This window comes from Mustela lutreola, chromosome 3, assembly GCF_030435805.1.
Source record: "Mustela lutreola isolate mMusLut2 chromosome 3, mMusLut2.pri, whole genome shotgun sequence".
Classification (NCBI taxonomy): domain Eukaryota; kingdom Metazoa; phylum Chordata; class Mammalia; order Carnivora; family Mustelidae; genus Mustela; species Mustela lutreola.
Genome location: NC_081292.1, coordinates 203,114,019 through 203,133,856, shown reverse-complemented (window position 1 = coordinate 203,133,856; position 19,838 = coordinate 203,114,019). Strand labels below are relative to the sequence as shown.

The window sequence follows — 19,838 nt, the reverse complement described above, 5'->3', positions numbered from 1 at the left end:
CAAGCAATTGCAAAACTAATTCCACTAAAATCAATTATTTAAATTATGTTATTTAAAATAATGGAGCCATTTCTGCATATATCAGACAACAAAAATATTTATGAGAAAACCCATGATGTCTGTGTCTTTGAGAGTATATGTTCCCTCTCTTTAACAACAGGCTCCTATTATTTCATTTGAAAATAATAATTGGTTTTAAAATTACATTTTCCTTCATAGCTATTCTACCAAAAGTAGTTTTCAATGAAGGCCAACAATAAAGAATCACAGCAGTTTCCTTTCACTGAGGAAACTTACCATGTTGCTTTGTTCTCTTTTAAATTGCATAAAAACATAAAACAAGCCTGTTATAAAATCAGTAAAGGGAGCTGCTTCTGCTTCTATCTTCTATGGTCATTAATCCACAGTTAATTCTAATTTTCCTACCTTTAGGTGCTCTTTCTAAAATGCCAATGCTAACACCCCTCTTCTTAAAATCCTTTGGTGACTCTGCTTTAATTTTGAATGTTTTAAAAAGGCATTGAGTGCCCTTAAGATTCTGTCCCCTTCCCAAATGGACTCTATGCTTTGCCATCACGGCTGCTGCAAGCCTGAAGAGTCTTTCATGCGTGTCTGCCACATGTCACACCGTTTTCTCAGGGTGAGCACTGTCTCGTGTTTGGTTTGTATTTCGAGACAGTTCAGGCACCTCCAGATTTCTTCCTACCAAGTCCGGCATGAGCTTCTGTCCCGTACAGCACATCCTGTTTCCCCCCTTCCCACGCCTACCGCTCTACTTTGTAATTAATGATTTGTCCCTCTCCCTCATTTCCACAATGAACTCCTTGGAATCAAAGATTTGCCTTTTTATTTTTACATTAGCAGGACACTCAATAAGAGTCTTAAATTAAGTAAATGCCTTCCTTAAAAGGTTCCCAGGCAACTCCAAAACATGAGGATTTCTCCAGCTTTGAATACAACATCAATTATACCAGTTTTACAATCCCAGTTAATTGGAGAACTTTTTTTTTAAGTATAGATTTAATATATAGTTTTAATTCAGATGGACTCGGAAATGAGTATGTGGAAAACGATTCTGATGTTTAGTCAGTCTTAGAATCCAGTGGTCTATACCAGGAATCAGCAAACTTTTTATGTAAAGGGCTTGAGTATCAATACCTTCAACTTTATGAGCTACAAGGTCTCCATCACAAATACTAATCTCTTCTCTTATAGATCAAAAGCAGCCCAAACCATGTGCAAATGAATGCGTAGGACTGTACTGCAATAACAGTTATTTACAAAAACAGGTAGTGAGCTGGACTCGACCTGTGAGCTGTAGTTTGCCAACCCCTAGTCCATAACAACAATTTTCAATTAATCACCTTCTAATAGTGATAGCAATAATATTAATGTCAGTTAAATAATTAAATTTTAGAATTTCCTCAGTTCTAGAATTTACTCAGTTTTTACTGAGTGGATGTAACACTCAAAAAAAAAAAAAAAAAAAAAAAGATGGGATTTAAAATTTTCTTGCTGTACTTTATTAAAGAAACCTGCCTAAGATCTTAAGCAATGAAACAGCAATGCAAAAAGCAGAATAAATCTATGAATGCTTTCAAGTATAGGTATTAACTTTCAGTTAATAAGACACATTCAAATTAGAAAACAAATACTGATTTACCTATGGATTTTTTTACACTAAGAAGATAATCTTCTCTCATTTCATCAGATAATGCAAGTATGCTGTTGGTGAGGACTTTCAGATGTTGGGGGACTAAATTCAATACATGCTCTAGCCAAGAATCTTCCATTGGGGCTACATGGTCTGTGTCAATTCCATGGTGAATATAATAGTAATATCTCTGCATAAAGAAGATGGAGAAATATAAATGTGTTTAGTTCTGTAGTAAAAGAAGTGTGTTCATAAAAACAAACAAACAAACAAAAAACAACCACCTACTGAGCAAAATCAAAACTTTAGGCAAAGTATTTACAAATCACAAAAAAAGTATCTTGTGTAATTCATGGAGGTATTTTTTTGAGATCCCCTAAGTTAAAAAAAAAAAAAAAAAAAAGGATAGTTCATGAAAATTAAAGCTCATCTCAGTTCATAACTACAATGAAAAATATTAAATTATATTACCAAATATATGATGTACTAAGAAGAATCCATGCTGAAGTAGAATTTAGTGCTTTATAAATGTGTGAAAATGTCATAGTTTTTGTCCTTTTATTATTGATAATCAAGTGAATCATACAAGCTGCAAACAAATCAGTAACCCTATACATTAAGCTCAGAAATCTATGACAGGACTGAGGAAATCTCCAACTGACCAATAGTCCATTTATAATTTTACAGCTACTATTAAATGTGTACATAAACATTCATTTTAAGACATGTTTAGTATTTCTCTAACAGACATTTAACTTTGGTATATTTTCATAAAGTTTTACATGTCACTCATTAGAAAAATTTTAAACATCCAAGTATTTTTTCAAAATACTTCCAAATCAGCAATGTTAGAGTCTTCGATATTTAATTTTTAAAAATTCTTCAGTATTCAAAATAATAGAATAATTATATTTTAAGTAGGTTAATATGCTCTGTAAAGTATACTTTATATAACTAAGAGAATTTCTCATGGAAGAATAAAGACATATAAAAGCTATACACGACCGAGGCTCTTTCTAACAAAGGGAGCTGGTAAACGAGATTTTTCATTGTGGTCTTAGATGGCAAGTGGGGAAAATGATTTCCTCCATTCATCCCGTAGAGCAATTTTGTGGAACTCCATATTTACTTCCACACCAGAAAGGAGCACAGGGTAAGCTCAAAAGTTTACAGGCATCTTCAACTGCTTCCTTTACATTCAAGTATACTGACAAAAGAGACAGTCCATTACCAAAATGTCTTTCTCTATTGCAGAAGTGGTCAGTTTGGGAAACGTGCTTTCACCAGGACTAGGTGAGTCTAACACCGCATCTTGTTGCCTAAGAAAATGATAAACACACTATTCAATCATACAAAAGGGCAGTTAGAATATACATCAATGGATATACAGTTGACCCTGGAACAACTCAAGTTTGAACTGTGTGGGTTCACATACACTTCTTTTACAGTACAGTGTTGTAAATTATTTTATGATTTTCTAAATCTTTTCTTTACTTTACTTCATTGTAAGAATACGGTATATGATACATATAACCAAAAAATATGTATAAAATAACTGCTTCTATTATCAGTAAGACTCCTGGTCAACAGCAGGCTATTAGTTGTTAAATTTTTGTAGAGTCAAAAGCTATACGTGAAATTTCAATTGTGGCGGGGGTCAGTGTCCAGAACCCCCCTAAGTTGTTTAAGGGTCTACTGTCAAAACATCAGGCTGTCTCTACTAAATCTTAAGAAAAAATGAATTGTTGGAACGTTTTATTAATAGTACATGTAACATATATTTGTTTGATACCACATTCCACCCAGAACACTTTCTCTTTATTTATAGAGAGACAGTTCTATTGGAAGTGATTTGCAAGACCAAATCCAGAGGCTACATTCTTCTTGATGAGCTTTACCTATTCTTCCTCATTTCTCCAAACTCAAGCTCTCTCTTCTTTAAAATGTTGTAAGACTATTCTTGCATTATTGCTAAAATATGTATGGTTATTTATAAATAAGGGATTTAAAAGAGCACTGAGGGAAAAGATTTTTAGTTTTCCCAAAGACAGGTACATTCTTGAAAAGATCATTTCTCAGATATCTAGAGATATACAGAATAAGCTAGCAAAGAGTGAAAGTTTATATGTTCTCATGTATTTATTACTGCCTGTCTATAAATGGACAATGTTGATAACTGTAATTAAATTCAAACTCTATACAAGCCACATTTTTTAAAAATCAAGTCTTTATTTTTTTAGAGACTCCACTTTAGGAGGGGCAGAGAGTGAGCATGAGTACAAGCAAGGGGAACAGCAGAGGCAGAGAGAGAAGCAGGCTCCCCACTGAGCAGGGAGCCCGATGAAGGATCAGGATTGATCCTAGGACCCCGGGATCATGATCTGAGCCGAAGGCATATGCTTAACCAACTGAGCCACCCAGGCGCCCCTACAGGCCACATTTTGTGACTTCTTCTGGGCACTACTGTGGAGAAAGACATAGGTCACATCTTCATGAAAATTAAGTTGTTCTGGGATAGCTTTAACTTACTCATCATTGAATGCATCAGGCTCTACATCCCAACTTCATCTAGGATTACAGGTCAGTGATGCTGTGTAACAAAACAGTCCCTCCCACTAACAGTCTAGTGAGTGAAGATTGGAGTTTTATTGAATATCCATCTGAGACACAATACTAAGATAGATGCCAGATGCATCTTCTAAATTATTTTGTCTTTTGCAAATCCAGGAATCAAATATTTTGTGAACTTCACATTCTTTTCCATTATATGGAAGAGAAAAGAGCCAATGCAATGCCTCGGGTAATGTCTCAGCTTAATTCAGTACATAGTAGGTGCTCCAGATCTTCAAGGTATTCTGTAGTTGGAATGAGAAGCACTGACTATTCTAACTACAAAAGTAGCCTTGTCATTATTTTGATTGTAAAGTGTTACTAATGGGACAGTAATGGACCTCAAGAATCAGGACACCTGCATACAAACTCTGCCACCCTAAAGTAGATGACCCCAATAACTGGGTTGTTGATGTTTTTTAATGGCAGAAATGCCCATGTTATTTAACTTGCTGAACCCGGAGAATATACCAAGCTTCATCCTCCGTATGAGTACTGCCTGCCTGAAAGAGTGCAGCACGGTCAAGAAAGGGAAGAAGGAGAAGGTTGGGGGTGACGAGGGCAGCTGCCCGGGTTTTTGCAGTCATCACGAAGATCCTTTCAGCTTTAAAATTCTAGGATTCAATCATTCTGTGGCTACAGGCAAAGATCCTACTTGCTGGAAATAGTAATAATAAAAACCTTCTTTATTGATCACCTAGTCAGCCCCTCAATAGTTTCGCATACATTATCTCTAATCCTCACACCTATTGTTAGACGAGACAGAGAAATTATTCTCACTTCACAGATGAGAAACTGAATTTCAGATTCAATAACTTCCTCTCTGTCATGTAGTTAATTAAGTACAAAAAATAAGGATTTGCCCATCCACATGTGCGTCCAAACTGCCACGTTCTTTCCAGCAGAACAATATTCCTTTCAGAAATAAATCAATATAGGAGACATTTTACCTGACTAAAGAGAAAATATGGTGTACCTTATTTCCTGAAAATGAAAAAACTATATCGATTTTCTCTTTATTAAATCAATAGTGATTTTGAGTCAAGACAGTAGCAAAAACATCCCTTTTTTCAAGTTTCCTTGTGAACACGGTAGTAATTTTAACCAACATTGTAAAGAGACTAGAGAGTCATCAGCAGAGGAGATATTTCAACAAATTTTTGAAACATGAAAAGAAGAGAGAGGACAGATAAAATGGGGTTGAAAAAACACATGGCCATCATTCACGCAGGAAAGTGACCATTCTGCCTAGGAGATCCTGGTCTTGTAGTCTAGCAGGTGCTAAAAGATAAAATTACTAGAATGGCTGAAAATAAGGAAGTTATCTAACTTTATGCCAGCAAATTAGACAACTTAAGTGAAAAGAGACCCCTAAAAAGCAAAAACACCAAAGTTGACTCAAGAAGAAAGAAAATCTGAATAGATACCTATCAAGTTTACTAACTGAATTCATAGATAAAAATCTTCCCACAAAGAAAACATCAGGTTCATATGGCTTCAGAAAGTCTGTCCAGGGCCTCTGGGTATCTTGGTCAGTTAAGCATCCGGCTCTTGTTCTTAGTTCAGGTCTTGATTTCAGGGTTGTCAGTTCAAGCCCCACACTGGGCTCCATGCTATGCACAGAGACTACTTAAAAAAAAAAAAAAAGTTCTGTCAAAGAAGGAATAATACTAATTCTACCTAAACCCATTCAGAAAACAAAGAAAACACTTCACAACTCATCTTGAGGTCTAAAGCCAGACAGGACAATAAAAGTACACACCTGTATCTTTCATTAATATAGACCTAAAAATTCTTAACAAAATATTAGCTGGTCAAATCCAGCAACACACAAAAAAAGATTATACATAATGACTAAGTGACAGGAATGCAAGCTTTAACATGAAAAGCCTTTAATGTAATATACTATATGAAAACATTAAAGGATAAAAACCAAATTCTTATTTCAATGGACCCTGAAAAAGCATTCAACAAAAATCCAGCACTCGTTTTATGATAACTAACATCTCTCAGCCAACCAGGAAAAGAAGGTATCTTTTTCAACCTGATAAAGGGTATCTTAAAAACTTATAGCTAACATCTACATAAATGTGAAAGACTAAATGTTTTCCACTAAGACTGGGAAGTCGACTATCACCAATTCTATTCAACAATATACTGAAGAACCTAATTAAGTACAAAATGAGAAGTGAGAAAAAAGAAAGGCATCAGAAATGAAGTAAAACTATATTTGAAGACAACATAATTGTATACACAGGGATTTCCATGGAAGCTTTTAAAAAGCTGCAGAACTGGTAAGCAAGTTTTAGTGAGGTCTTAGGATGTGAGATATCTAAGTAAAAATCAATTGATTTTTCTACATACTGACAAAGAACAATCAGAAAATTAAATAATTCCATTTACAGCAAAAAATACTTAGGATATTTTTAAAAGGAGATTTTTAAAAACGAGATTCATACATTAAAATACAAGACACTGCTAAGAACAATTAAAGAAAAAATAAGTAAATGAAGAGAAATAACATGTTTATGGGCCAGAAGACTCAGTATTATTGACAATTATCCCAAAATTGGCCTACAGATTCAATGCAATTAGCTATTAAATCCTAGGTTGTTGTTTGTTTTCCCCAGAAACTGACAAGCTAGTCTTCAAATATGTATGAAAATGCAAAATACTCATGATAACCAAAACAATTTTGGAAATGGATAATAAATGTTGTGGATTTAAACTAATTTCAAACTTGACTATAAGGTTCAAGTGATCAAGACCGCGTGGTAGTGATGTTAAGATGAACATATAGACCAGGGGAACAGAAATAGAACCCCTCACATGGGCAAATGTTTTTTAACAAATGTGTCAAGGTAATTCAGTGGGAGGCTGGAACATTTGGCTATCTATATGGAAAAAAATCAAACCTCAACCTTAGCTCATACTATAGATATGCCATTAAACTAAATCATGTATCTAAATATAAGAGCTAAAACTATAACCTTCTAAGAAAACATGGGAGAAAAATCTTGTGATAGGAAAATATTCTTAAATAGAACTCCAAAAACATCAACAAAAGAAAAAATTGATAAATTGAGCTTCCTTAAAATTGAAAGCTTTTACTTTCAAAAAAGTACTGTTACAAAAATGAAGAGATAAGCCACAGACTGGAAAAAAATATTTGCAAATAATAGATCTGATAAAAGACTTGTAAAGGAAATATATCAAGAACTCTTAGAATGTATTAACAAAAATATAACATAACCCAATTTAAAGATGGGCAACAGACTTAGACATTTCAAAGATATTATATGAATGTCAAAGAACCACCAGAAAAGACACTTATCATCATTTGTCATTCGGGATATACAACTTAAAGCCACAGTGAGATAAAATAACACATCTACTTGAAAGGTTTTTGTTTTGTTTTGCCTATTCTAACCAAAGTGTGGGCAAGGTTGTTGAAAAACTAGGAACTTCTTACACTGCTTGTGGGAATGTAAGATGGCATAGCCACTTGGAAACAGTTTAGCAAAGTCTTTGAAAATTAAACATATCCTACTATACAATTGAGCATTTCTACACTTTGGCATCTACCCAGGAGAAATGAAAACACACATCTACAAAAAGACTTGTGTTCAAATGTTCATGGCAGCATTTTCAAATAGTCCCAAACCAGAAACAATAAACAAAATGAAAGGATTTTAAAAGCATACATATTGTAAGATTCCATTTATATGAAATTTTAGAAAAGAAAAAACAATAAAAACAAAACACAGATCAATGATTGTCTGGTGCAGCCAGTGGCAGAGAGAATTATTTGGAATGGGAATAATTTTTAGCAGATGATAAAAGTATTCTAAACCTAGATTTTGGTTAAGGTTGTACAGCCATAGAAATTTATTGAAATTCATTCAGTAGTACATTTAACCTGGATTAATTTAGTGGTAGGTGAACCACAGCTCAGTAAAGCTCTTCTTAAGCCTATCTAGAAGGCTATGAAAATAAAATGTTCAGGAAAAAAAAAAAAAAGAGGTGATAGAGTACAAATATAAATTGCAAATAAAATAATGACAACTAGAGTGACAAAGGCTTCTCATCAACAGTAATACATGCCATGGTGGCTACAGTTGAAAGTACTATATTGCATGACTGAATTTTGCTGAGAGTAGAAACTATAGATTCTTACAAAAAAAAAAAAAATGCTGACGATGTGAGGTGAAGAATCTGTTAATTAACTTGATTGTGGGAATACTTTTACAACATATACATATACTCTCACACTGCAAACTTTAAATATGCCCTAATTTTATTTGTCAGGGCGCCTGGGTGGCTCAGTTGGTTAAGCGTCTGCCTTCAGCTCAGGTCATGATCCTGGGGTCCTGGGATCAAGTCCCACATCGGGCTCCCCACCCAGTGGGGAGTCTGCCTCTCCCTCTGCTCCTCCCCCTGCCTGTGATCTCTCATGCTCTCTCTCAATAAATAAATCTTAAATAAATTAAATCTTTAAAAAAGTTGTTTTGTCAATAATACCTTAATAAAACTGGGGGGAAATTGTACATGCTAAAAAATAACACTCCCAATATTTTTCAATCTAATGTTTTCATATATAAGGTAAAAATTAAGATTATCATTTAGTTTTGTAGCCAGCTTAGCCATTAATTCAAGAGTAAGGACAAAACACAGAACTTTACAGAGATGAAAAATCTCAACTTTACGCCTCATAGATCCTCCCTGAAACAACCACTGCGGGGTGAACTTCAGAGGAAAAAAAAAAAGCACTCAGAAGTGAAAACTTCAATGCAAAACAATTTTCTTTTTTTTTTTTTTTTTTTTTTTTATTTTTTATTTTTTATAAACATATATTTTTTATATACATATATTTTTATCCCCAGGTCTGTGAATCACCAGGTTTACACACTTCACAGCACTCACCAAATCACATACCCTCCCCAATGTCCATAATCCCACCCCCTTCTCCCCAACCCCCTCCCCCCGGCAACCCTCAGTTTGTTTTGTGAGATTAAGAGTCACTTATGGTTTGTCTCCCTCCCAATCCCATCTTGTTTCATTTATTCTTCTACCCACTTAAGCCTCCATGTTGCATCACCACTTCCTCATATCAGGGAGATCATATGATAGTTGTCTTTCTCTGCTTGACTTATTTCGCTAAGCATGATACGCTCTAGTTCCATCGATGTTGTTGCAAATGGCAAGATTTCATTTCTTTTGATGGCTGCATAGTATTCCATTGTGTATATATACCACATCTTCTTGATCCATTCATCTGTTGATGGACATCTAGGTTCTTTCCATAGTTTGGCTATTGTGGACATTGCTGCTATAAACATTCGGGTGCATGTGTCCCTTTGGATCACTACATTTGTATCTTTAGGGTAAATACCCAATAGTGCAATTGCTGGGTCATAGGGCAGTTCTATTTTCAACATTTTGAGGAACCTCCATGCTGTTTTCCAGAGTGGCTGCACCAGCTTGCATTCCCACCAACAGTGTAGGAGGGTTCCCCTTTCTCCGCATCCTCGCCAGCATCTGTCATTTCCTGACTTGTTGATTTTAGCCATTCTGACTGGTGTGAGGTGATATCTCATTGTGGTTTTGATTTGTATTTCCCTGATGCCAAGTGATATGGAGCACTTTTTCATGTGTCTGTTGGCCATCTGGATGTCTTCTTTGCAGAAATGTCTGTTCATGTCCTTTGCCCATTTCTTGATTGGATTATTTGTTCTTTGGGTGTTGAGTTTGCTAAGTTCTTTATAGATTCTGGACACTAGTCCTTTATCTGATATGTCGTTTGCAAATATCTTCTCCCATTCTGTCAGTTGTCTTTTGATTTTGTTAACTGTTTCCTTTGCTGTGCAAAAGCTTTTGATCTTGATGAAATCCCAGTAGTTCATTTTTTCCCTTGCTTCCCTTGCCTTTTGCGTTGTTCCTAGGAAGATGTTGCTGCGGCAGAGGTCGAAGAGGTTGCTGCCCGTGTTCTCCTCAAGGATTTTGATGGATTCCTTTCGTACATTGAGGTCCTTCATCCATTTTGAGTCTATTTTTGTGTGTGGTGTAAGGAAATGGTCCAATTTAATTTTTCTGCATGTGGCTGTCCAATTTTCCCAGCACCATTTATTGAAAAGGCTGTCTTTTTTCCATTGGACATTCTTTCCTGCTTTGTCGAAGATTAGTTGACCATAGAGTTGAGGGTCTATTTCTGGGCTCTCTATTCTGTTCCATTGATCTATGTGTCTGTTTTTGTGCCAGTACCATGCTGTCTTGATGATGACAGCTTTGTAATAGAGCTTGAAGTCCGGAATTGTGATGCCACCAACGTTGGCTTTCTTTTTCAATATCCCTTTGGCTATTCGAGGTCTTTTCTGGTTCCATATAAATTTTAGAATTATTTGTTCCATTTCTTTGAAAAAGATGGATGGTACTTTGATAGGAATTGCATTAAATGTGTAGATTGCTTTAGGTAGCATAGACATTTTCACAATATTTATTCTTCCAATCCAGGAGCATGGAACATTTTTCCATTTCTTTGTGTCTTCCTCAATTTCTTTCATGAGTACTTTATAGTTTTCTGAGTATAGATTCTGTGTCTCTTTGGTTAGGTTTATTCCTAGGTATCTTATGGTTTTGGATGCAATTGTAAATGGGATTGACTCCTTAATATCTCTTTCTTCTGTCTTGCTGTTGGTGTAGAGAAATGCAACTGATTTCTGTGCATTGATTTTATATCCTGACACTTTACTGAATTCCTGTATAAGTTCTAGCAGTTTTGGAGTGGAGTCTTTTGGGTTTTCCACATATAGTATCATATCATCTGCGAAGAGTGATAATTTGACTTCTTCTTTGCCGATTTGGATGCCTTTAATTTCCTTTTGTTGTCTGATTGCTGAGGCTAGGACCTCTAGTACGATGTTGAATAGCAGTGGTGATAATGGACATCCCTGCCGTGTTCCTGACCTTAGCGGAAAAGCTTTCAGTTTTTCTCCATTGAGAATGATATTTGCGGTGGGTTTTTCATAGATGGCTTTGATGATATTGAGGTATGTGCCCTCTATCCCTACACTTTGAAGAGTTTTGATCAGGAAGGGATGTTGTACTTTGTCAAATGCTTTTTCAGCATCTATTGAGAGTATCATATGGTTCTTGTTCTTACTTTTATTGATGTGTTGTATCACATTGACTGATTTGCGGATGTTGAACCAACCTTGCAGCCCTGGAATAAATCCCACTTGGTCGTGGTGAATAATCTTTTTAATGTACTGTTGAATCCGATTGGCTAGTATTTTGTTGAGTATTTTCGCATCTGTGTTCATCAAGGATATCGGTCTATAGCTCTCTTTTTTGGTGGGATCCTTGTCTGGTTTTGGGATCAAGGTGATGCTGGCCTCATAAAATGAGTTTGGAAGTTTTCCTTCCATTTCTATTTTTTGGAACAGTTTCAGGAGAATAGGAATTAGTTCTTCTTTAAATGTTTGGTAGAATTCCCCCGGGAAGCCGTCTGGCCCTGGGCTTTTGTTTGTTTGGAGATTTTTAATGACTGTTTCAATCTCCTTACTGGTTATGGGTCTGTTCAGGCTTTCTATTTCTTCATGGTTCAGTTGTGGTAGTTTATATGTTTCTAGGAATGCATCCATTTCTTCCAGATTGTCAAATTTATTGCCGTAGAGTTGCTCATAGTATGTTCTTATAATAGTTTGTATTTCCTTGGTGTTAGTTGTGATCTCTCCTCTTTCATTCATGATTTTATTTATTTGGGTCCTTTCTCTTTTCTTTTTGATAAGTCGGGCCAGGGGTTTATCAATTTTATTAATTCTTTCAAAGAACCAGCTCCTAGTTTCGTTGATTTGTTCTATTGTTTTTTTGGTTTCTATTTCATTGATTTCTGCTCTGATCTTTATGATTTCTCTTCTCCTGCTGGGCTTAGGGTTTCTTTCTTGTTCCTTCTCCAGCTCCTTTAGGTGTAGGGTTAGGTTGTGTACCTGAGACCTTTCTTGTTTCTTGAGAAAGGCTTGTACCGCTATATATTTTCCTCTCAGGACTGCCTTTGTTGTGTCCCACAGATTTTGAACCGTTGTATTTTCATTATCATTTGTTTCCATGATTTTTTTCAATTCTTCTTTAATTTCCCGGTTGACCCATTCATTCTTTAGAAGGATACTCTTTAGTCTCCATGTATTTGGGTTCTTTCCAAACTTCCTTTTGTGGTTGAGTTCTAGCTTTAGAGCATTGTGGTCTGAAAATATGCAGGGAATGATCCCAATCTTTTGATACCGGTTGAGTCCTGATTTAGGACCGAGGATGTGATCTATTCTGGAGAATGTACCATGTGCACTAGAGAAGAATGTGTATTCTGTTGCTTTGGGATGAAATATTCTGAATATATCTGTGATGTCCATCTGGTCCAGTGTGTCATTTAAGGCCTTTATTTCCTTGCTGATCTTTTGCTTGGATGACCTGTCCATTTCAGTGAGGGGAATATTAAAGTCCCCTACTATTATTGTATTGTTGTTTATGTGTTTCTTTGATTTTGTTATTAATTGGTTTATATAGTTGGCTGCTCCCACGTTGGGGGCATAGATATTTAAAATTGTTAAATCTTCTTGTTGGACAGACCCTTTGAGTATGATATAGTGTCCTTCCTCATCTCTTATTACAGTCTTTGGCTTAAAATCTAATTGATCTGATATAAGGATTGCCACTCCTGCTTTCTTCTGATGTCCATTAGCATGGTAAATTCTTTTCCACCCCCTCACTTTAAATCTGGAGGTGTCTTCGGGCTTAAAATGTGTTTCTTGGAGGCAACATATAGATGGGTTTTGTTTTTTTATCCATTCTGATACCCTGTGTCTTTTGACAGGGGCATTTAGCCCATTCACATTCAGGGTAACTATTGAGAGATATGAATTTAGTGCCATTGTATTGCCTGTAAGGTGACTGTTACTGTATATGGTCTCTGTTCCTTTCTGATCTACCACTTGTAGGCTCTCTCTTTGCTTAGAGGACCCCTTTCAATATTTCCTGTAGAGCTGGTTTGGTATTTGCAAATTCTTTCAGTTGTTGTTTGTCCTGGAAGCTTTTAATCTCTCCTTCTATTTTCAATGATAGCCTAGCTGGATATAGTATTCTTGGCTGCATGTTTTTCTCGTTTAGTGCTCTGAAAATATCATGCCAGCTCTTTCTGGCCTGCCAGGTCTCTGTGGATAAGTCAGCTGCCAATCTAATATTTTTACCATTGTATGTTACAGACTTCTTTTCCCGGGCTGCTTTCAGGATTTTCTCTTTGTCATTGAGACTTGTAAATTTTACTATTATGTGACGGGGTGTGGGCCTATTCTTATTTATTTTGAGGGGCATTCTCTGAACCTCCTGAATTTTGATGCTTGTTCCCTTTGCCATATTGGGGAAATTCTCCCCAATAATTCTCTCCAGTATACCTTCTGCTCCCCTCTCACTTTCTTCTTCTTCTGGAATCCCAATTATTCTAATGTTGTTTCGTCTTATGGTGTCACTTATTTCTCGAATTCTCCCCTCGTGGTCCAGTAGCTGTTTGTCCCTCTTTTGATCAGCTTCTTTATTCTCTGTCATTTGGTCTTCTATATCACTAATTCTTTCTTCTGCCTCATTTATCCTAGCAGTGAGAGCCTCCATTTTTGATTGCACCTCATTAATAGCTTTTTTGATTTCAACTTGGTTAGATTTTAGTTCTTTTATTTCTCCAGAAAGGGCTTTTATATCTCTCGAGAGGGTTTCTCTAATATCTTCCATGCCTTTTTCGAGCCCGGCTAGAACCTTGAGAATTGTCATTCTGAACTCTAGATCTGACATATTACCGATGTCTGTATTGATTAGGTCCCTAGCCTTCGGTACTGCCTCTTGTTCTTTTTTTTGTGGTGAATTTTTACGTCTTGTCATTTTGTCCAGATAAGAGTAAATGAAGGGGCAAGTAAAATACTAAAAGGGTGGCAACAACCCCAGGAAAATATGCTTTAGCCAAATTAGAAGAGATCCAAAATCGTGAGTGGGGAGAAAGGGGATAAAAAGAGGTTCAAAAAGGAAGAAAGAAAAAAGAAAAAAAAAAAAAAAAAGAAAAGAATTTTTTTTTTAAAAAAGAAAACACCTAAGAAAAATGTAAAAAAATATATATATATATTAGATAAACTAGTAAAAAATCGTTAAAAAAGAAAAAGGTAACAGTTAAAAAAAAAAAAAATTTTACCCGAAGGCGAGAAAAAAAAAAAAAAAATGAAAAAGAAAAAATTAAATTAACTGCAAGACTAAAAAAAATCACAGGAAAAAAGCCATGAGTTCCGTGCTTGGCTTTCTCCTCCTCTGGAATTCTGCTGCTCTCCTTGGTATTGAAACCGCACTCCTTGGTAGGTGAGCTTGGTCTAGGCTGGATTTCTTGTTGATCTTCTGGGGGAGGGGCCTGTTGTAGTGATTTTCAAGTGTCTTTGCCCCAGGCGGAATTACACCGCCCTTACCCGGGGCCGGGGTGAGTAATCCGCTCGGGTTTGCTTTCAGGAGCTTTTGTTCCCTGAGCGCTTTCCGTAGAGTTCCAGAGGACGGGAATACAAATGGCGGCCTCCTGGTCTCCGGCCCGGAGGAGCCGAGAGCCCAGGGCCCCACTCCTCAGTGCGCCCTCAGAGAACAGCGCCCAGTTACTCCCGTCTGCCTGACCTCCGGCCGCGCTCCGAGCTCACCGAGCCTGCGACCGGTTCAAGGTAACACGGAGCTGCGAGCTTACTGTCGGCTCTGTCTCTGTAGCCGGCTTTCCCGTTCCAATACCCGCAAGCTCTGCGACACTCAGACACCCCCGATCCTTCTGTGACCCTGCGGGACCTGAGGCCACGCTGACCCCGCGTGGGCTTCGCTCCGGTTTAGCCTCTGGAGCGATGTCCCTCCGCGGAACAGACTTTTAAAAGTCCTGATTTTGTGCGCGGTTGCTCCGCCGCTTGCCGGGAGCCGGCCCCTCCCCCCGGGGTCTATCTTCCCGTCGCTTTGGATTCACTTCTCCGCCGGTCCTACCTTTCAGAAAGTGGTTGTTTTTCTGTTTCCAGAATTGCTGTTCTTCTTCTCTTCGATCTGCCGATGGATTTTCAGGTGTTTGCAATCTTTAGATAAGCTATCTAGCTGATCTCCGGCTAGCTGAAGCAGTCTCAGCTTGCTACTTCTCCGCCATCTTGACTCCTCCCCCGCAAAACAATTTTCTAATATGATACTATATGTGGAAAACCCAAAAGACTCCACTCCAAAACTGCTAGAACTTATACAGGAATTCAGTAAAGTGTCAGGATATAAAATGAATGCACAGAAATCAGTTGCATTTCTCTACACCAACAGCAAGACAGAAGAAAGGGAAATTAAGGAGTCAATCCCATTTACAATTGCACCCAAAACCATAAGATACCTAGGAATAAACCTAACCAAAGAGACACAGAATCTATACTCAGAAAACTATAAAGTACTCATGAAAGAAATTGAGGAAGACACAAAGAAATGGAAAAATGTTCCATGCTCCTGGATTGGAAGAATAAATATTGTGAAAATGTCTATGCTACCTAAAGCAATCTACACATTTAATGCAATTCCTATCAAAGTACCATCCATCTTTTTCAAAGAAATGGAACAAATAATTCTAAAATTTATATGGAACCAGAAAAGACCTCGAATAGCTAAAGGGATATTGAAAAAGAAAGCCAACGTTGGTGGCATCACAATCCCGGACTTCAAGCTCTATTACAAAGCTGTCATCATCAAGACAGCATGGTACTGGCACAAAAACAGACCCATAGATCAATGGAACAGAATAGAGAGCCCAGAAATAGACTCTCAACTCTATGGTCAACTAATCTTCGACAAAGCAGGAAAGAATGTCCAATGGAAAAAAGACAGCCTCTTCAATAAATGGTGCTGGGAAAATTGGACAGCCACATGCAGAAAAATTAAATTGGACCATTTCCTTACACCACACACAAAAATAGACTCAAAATGGATGAAGGACCTCAATGTGCGAAAGGAATCCATCAAAATCCTTGAGGAGAACACAGACAGCAACCTCTTCGACCTCAGCCGCAGCAACATCTTCCTAGGAACAACGCCAAAGGCAAGGGAAGCAAGGGCAAAAATGAACTATTGGGATTTCATCAAGATCAAAAGCTTTTGCACAGCAAAGGAAACAGTTAACAAAATCAAAAGACAACTGACAGAATGGGAGAAGATATTTGCAAACGACATATCAGATAAAGGACTAGTGTCCAGAATCTATAAAGAGCTTAGCAAACTCAACACCCAAAGAACAAATAATCCAATCAAGAAATGGGCAAAGGACATGAACAGACATTTCTGCAAAGAAGACATCCAGATGGCCAACAGACACATGAAAAAGTGCTCCATATCACTCGGCATCAGGGAAATACAAATCAAAACCACAATGAGATATCACCTCACACCAGTCAGAATGGCTAAAATCAAAAAGTCAGGAAATGACAGATGCTGGCGAGGATGCGGAGAAAGGGGCACCCTCCTACACTGTTGGTGGGAATGCAAGCTGGTGCAACCTCTCTGGAAAACAGCATGGAGGTTCCTCAAAATGTTGAAAATAGAACTGCCCTATGACCCAGCAATTGCACTATTGGGTATTTACCCTAAAGATACAAACGTAGTGATCCAAAGGGGCACGTGTACTCGAATGTTTATAGCAGCAATGTCCACAATAGCCAAACTATGGAAAGAACCTAGATGTCCATCAACAGATGAATGGATCAAGAAGATGTGGTATATATACACAATGGAATACTATGCAGCCATCAAAAGAAATGAAATCTTGCCATTTGCGACAACATGGATGGAACTAGAGCGTATCATGCTTAGCGAAATAAGTCAAGCAGAGAAAGACAACTATCATATGATCTCCCGGATATGAGGAAGTGGTGTTGCAACATGGGGGCTTAAGTGGGTACGAGAAGAATAAATGAAAGAAGATGGGATTGGGAGGGAGACAAACCATAAGTGACTCTTAATCTCACAAAACAAACTGAGGGTTGCTGGGGGGAGGGGGTTTGGGAGAAGGGGGTGGGATTATGGACATTGGGGAGGGTATGTGCTTTGGTGAGTGCTGTGAAGTGTGTAAACCTGGTGATTCACAGACCTGTACCACTGGGGATAAAAATACATGTTTATAAAAAATAAAAAATTATATTAAAAAAAAAAAAGAATTAGAAAACACATTAGTAACCCCAAGTGTTAACTTAAGGAAAAAAATTATGGAGAATTTAAGGACTCAGTAGAATAAAAATATTAGAGAAATACTGGTAGAAATAAAACAACAAATGATCACACTGAAAATGCAAAGGAAACTTTAGAGCTAAGTGAGAGCAGTCCAAGACCCCTTTGTGTTACTCAGGAGAAGACTGATAAAAATTGAATTTTAAACTTTAAAAAGAATAAATTATAATAGGTGGCTTTAAATATTATGGTAACCACTGAAAGAATAGAGATATTTGATAGCTTTTAGGCCAATAGAAAGGGAGAAGAGAAAATTCAATTCAATAGAAAGCAGAAAAAAAGAAAAACGAAGTAAAAGCAACATAAATAGAAAGTACAAAATAAATCGGTAGAAGCACACATATATAAGAAATACCAACAACTATAAATGGGATTGGATGTACTATTAAAGTACAGAAACTCTTAAGATTGAATTTCATATGTCTATCCATATCCTGTTTATAAAAGGCATAACTAAAAAATGACATAAAATGCCTAAAAAGAGATTAGATGGCTTATAACACAAGAACAAAGATAATCTGAAAAACCAATACCATTCTATAAATATCAGAATAAGACACATTCCTTCCGAATGCATAGCCGAGCTCACAAAAAGAAATACTCAGGAGTTTAAAAAAAAAAAAAAATGGAATGGCAATCAGCAAAAGCCCGAGGCTATGGCTACCCTTCTGGGGCCCGGGGCCATAGTCTTTAATGACCCTATGAATCAGGAGATCAGGTTCTGAGTAGGACTGAGTGAAATGGAGAATTCAAAGAGAACCCTGTGTGACGCTAAAACCCAAGATGGGCTCTATCTTCACCCAGAAAAATGACCAGAAATGACAGGCACGGGAAGTTATATCAAGAAAATCATCTGTCGTGACCAGATCTCTGGGTAGAGAAAAAGTTGCTTCAAAGACTTTGTAATTAGAGCCTACCTGGTCCACAGCTTTGGGTTTTGATTTTTACATTGTTTGTGGGTTATGAGAGAGCTTCATCCCAAAAGCCGACAGAAGTGAGCCAAACGAGTACGATTCTAGTGGAGCCCAGGACAGGCAAAGTCCAACCCCTCTAGCAGAGGTGCCCACAATCCAGCTGCACAGGGCTCCCCCAAATCCCCTTGCCCTTTGTAAGCACAGAGCACCCACTGTACCCCTTCAAGACCATGGGGTTCGTAAAGCCCCACATGGGGACCGGAAGACCGGGTTCTGTGAGTGAGTTACTTAATGCACCAGGTCATGAAATTATGTCCACAAATAGCCATGTGTGGGCCTTGAGAGTCCTAAAGAAAGAATGTACCAACCAACTAGCATGCGGCAGTGAGGAGAGAGTGAGGAGGAGTTAGTGACTTGTGTCCGCTCGGCTCTTCAGAAATGGACGTCCAGCTCACACCAGGCAAACCCGGCCCTGCTCACATGGCCGATGGCTTCACCCTAGTTCCTTTCTTTTTTTAAGACGAGGAGGCCCCCCAATGCCAGAGAAGCTGCTAGATCACCTGAGCTGGTGAAATGGGGAGAAAGAAAAAATCGCCCCACACCCTTCACCAACCACAGTCGTCGCAACCACAACTCCCAGACGTTGTGCTCTCCCGGCCAACCTCAGAATTCACACCAGCACCACTTCAGCTCCTGGTATTTCAAAGAGGGACACCCGAAACAGGGCAAAGCTCCAGATTTCATTCTTTATTGGTATGACCTCACTCCAACAAGGCTTGAAGGCATTCTTAGAGACGCACAGAACTTGTATACTTTTAGATAGAAAGTTCCCCAGTGCTCTCACGAGGGTCACACACACTGGTCAGCTTACACAACTCACATAATGACGTTAACAAGAGTGCTTCTAAAGTTTTCTCGTTCTTTATGTAGAGATTTGTTCTTGGTTTTAGTAGTAGATGGTCCAGCATAACTGTCCTCAGCTTGGTCCAATATTTTGCTCTTTTTTCCAAAGTGTTCCAGGTACTCAGCTTGAATTAAAAAAAAAAAAAAAAGCATGAGTTAGTCCTCTAAAAAATAAGCTAAACCATGTGGGTGGTTAGAATAAAAGGCTAAAGCACCTTTCAAGAAAACACTACACACTTTAAGTTCTCAAGTAACCATAGGTACAATTAATTTTCTTTTATTAGGAAGTTAAACTACTCTTGTTTCATATCATCATAATAGAAACTTCGAGTTATTTCAAAAATATTTAATTAATTTAATTTATATTTTGATTAACATGCTAATAAACCCTAATTTTCAATTAATTTGCATAGAGCCTTCCTAAAATGAAGATAAAGATTATTATTAAAAACATAACACAAAACTAT

General features: G+C 37.4%; 1 protein-coding gene across 1 annotated transcript in view; it reads right to left on the bottom strand.

Annotated features, from left to right (window-relative positions):
- DNAH7 (dynein axonemal heavy chain 7) overlaps positions 1 to 19,838 on the bottom strand; it is a 263,533-nt gene that overhangs the window by 222,916 nt on the left and 20,779 nt on the right. The window contains exons 5-7 of the mRNA XM_059168545.1: positions 19,349 to 19,496; positions 2,886 to 2,973; positions 1,664 to 1,844 (exon numbers count right to left, since the gene is read on the bottom strand). Coding sequence (XP_059024528.1) covers positions 1,664 to 1,844; positions 2,886 to 2,973; positions 19,349 to 19,496 — 417 coding nt within the window. The remainder of the gene's footprint in view (positions 1 to 1,663; positions 1,845 to 2,885; positions 2,974 to 19,348; positions 19,497 to 19,838) is intronic.